Source organism: Juglans microcarpa x Juglans regia, chromosome 2D (assembly GCF_004785595.1).
Source record: "Juglans microcarpa x Juglans regia isolate MS1-56 chromosome 2D, Jm3101_v1.0, whole genome shotgun sequence".
NCBI lineage: Eukaryota > Viridiplantae > Streptophyta > Magnoliopsida > Fagales > Juglandaceae > Juglans > Juglans microcarpa x Juglans regia.
In genome coordinates this window covers 11,230,713-11,237,514 of record NC_054596.1, presented here as the reverse complement: position 1 = coordinate 11,237,514, position 6,802 = coordinate 11,230,713, and the positions used below count along the sequence as shown (strand labels likewise).

At 37.2% G+C, this 6,802-nt stretch overlaps 1 protein-coding gene across 1 annotated transcript; it reads right to left on the bottom strand.

Moving 5' to 3' along the window:
* Nucleotides 1-778: 778 nt before the first annotated feature.
* On the bottom strand, nt 779-4,615 carry LOC121250390 (probable receptor-like protein kinase At2g42960). Its single transcript, XM_041149520.1, has 10 exons — nt 4,260-4,615; nt 4,051-4,133; nt 3,606-3,855; nt 2,762-3,379; nt 2,423-2,671; nt 2,150-2,313; nt 1,989-2,065; nt 1,768-1,915; nt 1,437-1,586; nt 779-1,330 (listed from the first exon to the last, which is right to left on the bottom strand). The coding sequence occupies exons 1-10, from the start codon at nt 4,468-4,470 to the stop codon at nt 1,091-1,093; spliced, it is 2,190 nt and encodes a 729-aa protein (XP_041005454.1). The 5' UTR covers nt 4,471-4,615; the 3' UTR covers nt 779-1,090.
* Between the last annotated feature and the right edge of the window lie 2,187 nt (nt 4,616-6,802).

Sequence of the window (6,802 nt, the reverse complement as noted above, 5' to 3'; positions counted from 1 at the left end):
ACAAATTAACCAGAAAATCAAGTTCTTAAATTGTTGACGTGGCAATATTCTAACAGAACACCTCCCTCAGTTCGTCAACACGAAGATGTTGCGTGGAAGAGTAACAGGTGGGTTCATATTTAATAAAGAAAATACTTTAGTCACAAAAGAATTATATAAAAGTAAACTAACAAATTGATATGACTTGATGTGGTATGTCACTTTTATTATAAAGCAGATCTATCAGATTCCATGAAGCCACTTCAATTTGTGAGTTTACTCTGTATAATCTCTTTGTATTTGTAGTAATTCTCATTTAACAATGTAAGCACATCGGAACGTGGATTTTGCCAAGGAAGAAAAAATGTTGTATGCTTGCTATGTGTACGTGGATTTTAATTCAATATTTGGCCAAAAATTGTATTTGGATGGGGAAAATGTGATATCCATAATGAAAATGATGATTACCGACTCCCCATATATTTACATTTTAGGTAGAAAAAAAAACATAGCTAAACACCATATCTGGCAACAAATTTAGTTAATTTCCCGAATCAATATTATTTGTGATGGGTGGTCAGAAAAGTTACCATGGCCACCTTTTAGAGGTACAGAGCTTTAACCCGAAAACACATTTGTGGGGAAGGAATCCAAAAGAAGAATATTAAGGGAGGTGGAAAAGCATACGCAATGAATAAAGGGTTCCCATCTCTGCACTTCAGCAGAGGAACTCAATCAAATGAGGCTCACAACATCAGATAGAAAAAAAGAGAAGAAAAAGTCACGTTACAGAAGATCATGAGAGAAGCTAGCTAGGGAGCTGCACAAAGATCTAATTTTCACCACTTTACATGAACGCAATGACAAGTAATATATGCTCATTTTACGTTTATCGCAGCTCAAAGAGACAAGGATTGTGACATAACTACCAAGTCCAGGAGGGGGCCAAACCTCTTGCAAAGAACCTCCTCTTCCAAGACCCAGTCTTAAGTGAGTGAACTAAAAATTGGAAATACAAAACACTTGAGGCATATACAAAAGGGATAAAAGAAACAGGATGCAGAAAAAGAACAATGTCTGCTTGCATAATTGCAAATCTCTGCAGATAAACTTAGTCAAAGCTAGATGAGCGGCTCCATCTTGCTTTCAGATAGTCTTCTATTGAGATACTTTGCTCACTGCTACTACTAGAATGTGAATCATCCTCAACGTCTAGCAGCGCAACACTAAGATGGGACTGGATGTTAGCAACAAATGATTCTCCATCTAAAACGTCAACTTCTTCTGATGTACAGAGTTGCTGCTTTGCCCACCTTGTTCCTTCCTCATCACCTTGAAGAAGCTTTAAAACCTGTGGCAAAGAAAAAAAATTGATAAATAAACAAGTAGATTCAGGACATTTCAACATGAAGACACCGTCATTAGGAATGGGAAATTGCAGTATTGAGGAAATTTACAAGGCTTATTTGAGGCCGTAATCTAGGTTCACGTCTAATGCAAAGGGTTGCAGCCAAAACCATCCTCTCAATCTGATCATTGTCATAGCCGTTTTCCAAGCTTGGATCAAGCAATTGGGGAAACTTCCCACTGTTCAAAATTGGCCGTGCCTAAATATCACATCAACCACATTATTTGACAAGTCGAGTATTTTCAGAACAGAAACAAACAAAATAAAAGGTGAGCTTGTTTCTAATTCAGAGCTGTTCTTTCTTTTTTGGGTACAAAAATTCAGAAACGCAATTAGCAGTATTCCTGAAAATGCAGTTTTTCACAGAGGAAAGAACTTACCCACATTACTAGGCTCTCTTGACCCTTTGGATGTGTTCTGTTAATTGGCTTTCTACCTGAAAGAAGCTCAAGAAGTACAACGCCAAATGCAAAGACATCAATTTTGTCACTCACTTTGCCATGCATAAAGTATTCCGGGGCCAAGTAACTGCCACAAAAGTGAGTGTTAGACATACACGTAAAATAAGAGAAAAATAGGAACCGGGGAACAGATCACACACCCAAAGGTTCCTGCAACATCAGTACAAGTAATATGGGATGACGCTGAAGCCCAACTAGCAAGTCCAAAATCTGAGAGCTGGAGAAGCACGATGAAGGGACATGAGCACAAAAAGATTCATACAATGTCACGGAAAGATTGGAAGTTACAGAATCAAAGTACCTGTGGCTCAAAATCAACAGAAAGAAGGATATTGGAGGATTTCACGTCCCTATGGATCACAGGTTCCACACAGCCGTTGTGTAAAAAGTCCAACGCCTCAGCGACTCCCATGGCCACGTTAAATCTCTCTTGCCAACCAAATGCTTTTCCACCCTTCTTACTACCTAAATCAGAGAGTACCTACAATTAATCAAAAAGAAAAGAGAAAAAAATAGGGGGAACACAACATAATTCTCTCTTGTTCCAAGCAGATGAACCCAAAAAACAGTTTACCATGAAGGTTCTCTTCTAGGCTTCCTCTTGAAAGAAAATCGTAGACCAATAGCAAGTTGTTGTCCTCAAAACAGAAACCAAAAAGAGATATTATGTTCTTATGATGTAAAGTTGTGATGATTTCAATTTCCTGAACGAACTCTGAGAGAACATCTTCAGATGGCTTCAAAATTTTAACTGCCAACTCCTTGCCATCAGGAAGACACCCTTTGTAAACATAACTACTACCACCCTTACCAACCATATTCTCTGAAAGATACAAATCAGACTTTATTAGAGAAACTCGGAAATTTAAGGGAAACTTGTAACCAGGTCCATAAATAAGGAAAGCATACAAACCAGGCATGAAACTAGAGGTTGCCGACGAGAGTTCCTGGTAGGTAAACAGCCTGCAGATGGATGAGTATTTCTCATGTAAACCCAACAATTCTTTAGGAAGACTACCCATGGCATTGCAAGGGGAAAGAGGAGGACACACAGCAGCAGATCCGAATGGCACAATTGCACCACTCTCTTCGTCAAGCGAAGAATAATTATCATCATCCTGATCATAAGTACTCTTCTTCTGATCAGGATACACCACAGCTGAAGAATGCCAGCTTGGTAATCTCGATACCCACTGAAACACAGAAGTCCTTTTCGCAGATTTCTCCACATATTGCCGCTTGGGTAGAAACATCCGCCGAAGAATTGACCAGCCAGATCCCAAACCCGGTGAGTCCTGGACAACAACAGAACTTGAATTTGCATCGGCCTCAGTTGATTGGTACGGTACCAAAGCCAACGAATGGTCCTGGACACCATCTCCGGGCAACTCTTCCGTAGATTGGATTCCACAATTCTCCAGCAATAGAGAATTCGATGCACAACTCGAGCAATTCTCCTTTGGGGTCTTCTTCTTCAGAGCCGCGCTGGATTTTTCCACACTCCCGGGACCCTCGCTCAAATTTACTCCTCCTGCGCCATCATCGTATTATTTAGTTCTACAATCTTGCCTAGTTACTACTCAAGTACCCACAGTTCATTGCATTTCTTCCACACAAGAAAACTAAACCAAACACAAAAAACAAAAATTACTTTTATATCAATTTAAAATATAAACATATATGAGCATTAATCTTGACACAAAATACATACATACGCACATAGTATATTATTTATATATATAAATGTAAATTACGACCTCGCAATTTATTGGCGTTACTAGAAGTTGCCACTCTCTGGAACACAACTTTGCCATTTTCAACGGCGAAAACGGCAAAATATTTGGACAATTTCCTGGCGCAGTACTTGGCGACCGAGGCCGATGATCTGATTGTTTGATGTGTTTTAGAAGTTCCCACAACCACCGTTGCCGCACCGTACAATTTCGCCTCCCTGACAATATTTTTCTGGACCGTCGAACCTCTACAGACCTTCAGCTTCAGATCAACCTGCACATTCCACCCAATTCAGCATCCTCAACCCCACCAACTAAAAATCCGAAATTCAGATTAAAAAATAATAATCACCAACTCTGTTTGTTTACCGAGAAAACGTATTGACCTTCTGTCCTGCGTTCTCTCAGCAACCAAACACAGAGACACAAAATGAGTGAAAAAATCGACAATGTGAGAGTGGAATCGGACCTGCTTCAAGTTGCAGAAGCCTTCGTACACGGAGAGCACGGAATCAAACGTCTTCACGAGCGAGATAAGCGACGCTGTGCCCTCTACAACCGACACAACCAACATAAGGGGAAAAAACACAAATTTGGCATCAATGTCAATCCAACCCAACTCAGCAAAACCTACAGGGAGGGAGGGAGGGAGGGAGGGAGAGAGAGAGTGGAACTCACCGGTAAGGGTATCTAGGACGTGAAGGGCAATGACATGGTCGCCAGGCTGTGCCACCTTGACCAGAGCCCACGTGAGCAATTCCCGGCTACGCGGGTCCAACTTGACCCCCACCACCACAATACGACCACCACCGGCACATTCGCCGTCGCCGTCTTCCGATTCTCTGGCTGAATGGTCTCCGGTCAACCCCATATCCGTCGTCGTTGCCATAGTCTCTCCCACAGACTCTCTCTCTCTCTCTCTCTCTCTCTCTCTCTCTGTCTCTGCAATTAACAATGCGTCGAGGCGTTGTCTCTGTTGGTTCCCACTAAGAGCATTTCATTGGGAATTGAGAAATGTCAGCCTGTTAGAGCGAGAACCAACCATTATTATGAAGAACTGACTCGTGGGACTTATCTGGTGTTACGCATCTTATATTCTTGTCGTGCGTCCATAGAAAAAGAGTTTTGCAACCCATTTAATACATACCCATTTAACAAAAGCGTAATTTTTAAAAAAATTTAAAAATTAATAGATATTATCTAATCATCATAATAGGATAGATGTTGGATACGATTGTGGTATGTAGATTTTTCCTTATCTAAATTAAACACAATTTTAGGATGGTCGGATGAGAAAGGAAGGCCCTTGATCACATCTTAGATGCAAAGATCTCGCCCAAATTTAATGTTTTATTATGTTTGTATATATTTTTGTATTTATATGATGCTGATCATGTATGAAATATTGTATGTTTGATTAGCTACAACGTGGTGTAAATGTCATGAAAAAAGAAATTGATGTTAAACGAATTTGGGTGGAAGGAAGTGATAAAGATGAAAATAAAATAAAATAAAAAGTATGTGATTTTCTTTCTTTTGTGATATAATGGGTTAGAGATTTTTAAATCTAAGTTTTCCATTTGAAGAATCGGATCATATGTCAATAGACCATCAGACTCTTGACAAGTGCATGATTTTCATAACAAAACAATCCAGCTCATATCTCATATGATTCAACGAAGAACAAGAGAGAAGACATCAACGCTTAGGTGTTTGCATATAACATAATGACATGAGAATATTTTTTATTTAATAAAATAAATTAATAAATATAAATATATTAAAATAAAAAATAAATAAATAAATATAAATATATAATAAAGGGGTGTTGGGGCAAGAAGTTATTAGGTGAGTGGCGTTAATGATTATACCGATGTAAAGGTAAAATATTCCTTCTTCTATGGAATATTATGCCCTCACCTTCTAATCTTAGGCGGGAAAATCAATTCTATCCTTCAATCTCCTTCCCGAAGTTTTTGCTTCCTTAAAAAGTTGTCTTTTTGCATAACTTCTAACTGATAAATTTCGGATCAAGATTGTCTCAAATACGTTTTATGGTTTAAGATGATATATATAGAGAGAGCAATCTGTATCTTAAGTGCCAAATCAGCCTTTAGTGTATTTGCATAACTTCTAACCGATAATTTTTAAATTAAGATTGTCTCGAGTGCTTTTTATGATTCAAGATGATATATATAGAGAACGGTACTGATCTTCATTCTAAATTTTGTTATCACGAGTCACACTTGGTATGATATATTTTAATTATTTTATATATTATATATTAAATAATAGTCACTTAAAATAGAGATAATTCTATTTATAAGTCATAACTTCTAACCGGTAATTTTTGGATCAAGATTGTCTCGAATACGTTTTATGATTCAAGATGATATATATAGAGAACGGTACTAATCTTCATTCTAAATTTTGTTATTACGAGTCACACTTGATATGATGTATTTTAATTATTTTATATATTAAATATCAAATAATAGTCACTTAAAATAGATATAATTCTATCTACAAGTCAACGTGAATAATACATCATCTACACCATTTGATGTTATACAATTTAGTTTGTAAATTTCTAGTTTTTACATTTATCTTATAACTGAAATTATATCATATCATATCATATCATATCAATGGTATGGAAACTGTCTTCCAGACTCGTTTATAAATAGAATTATTTCTTAAATATACTACCTAACAAGTGTGATTAAAGATAAAACTTAGAATGAAAACCTTTATCCTCTAAGCATATTGTTATAGTAACATCCTTTCTAAGACTCTTTCACGGATCAACTACCACACTAGATAAAACCATCATTATAAACCGGAAAAAATAAAAATAAAAATAGAAAAACGTTCTCTCTAGATACTAAAAAGAGGAAGAAACCTCCTATTTTAATAATTTAATGCATTGGACTATGCCATTGAAACTCTGTAATATACCACGATGACAATGAGATCAATAGTACCTCTCTCTCTCTCTCTCTCTCTCTCTCTCTCTCTCAATTTTAATCACGATGATGTATTGGCTAGATTGATGGATTAGCATCAAATAATGGCAATAGATGTTGATAATCCAACAAACATCTTAAATCAAGCAGAGATACTTGGCCGAAAATGAAAACCACAACAAATTCAATAATAATGTCAAATTATAGATCAGGCTGATCAATTCATGTTGTTGGAGCGATTAAATTAGATCCTGA

Coding starts and splice junctions, on each gene's coding strand:
- LOC121250390 (XM_041149520.1), bottom strand. CDS start 4,470: ATGGCAACGACGACGGATATGGGGTTGACCGGAGACCATTCAGCCAGA. Junction 2,314..2,422: donor CCTAGAAGAGAACCTTCATG/GTAAACTGTTTT, acceptor TCTCTGATTTAG/GTAGTAAGAAGGGTGGAAAA. Junction 1,331..1,436: donor TACGGCCTCAAATAAGCCTT/GTAAATTTCCTC, acceptor TCTTTGCCACAG/GTTTTAAAGCTTCTTCAAGG.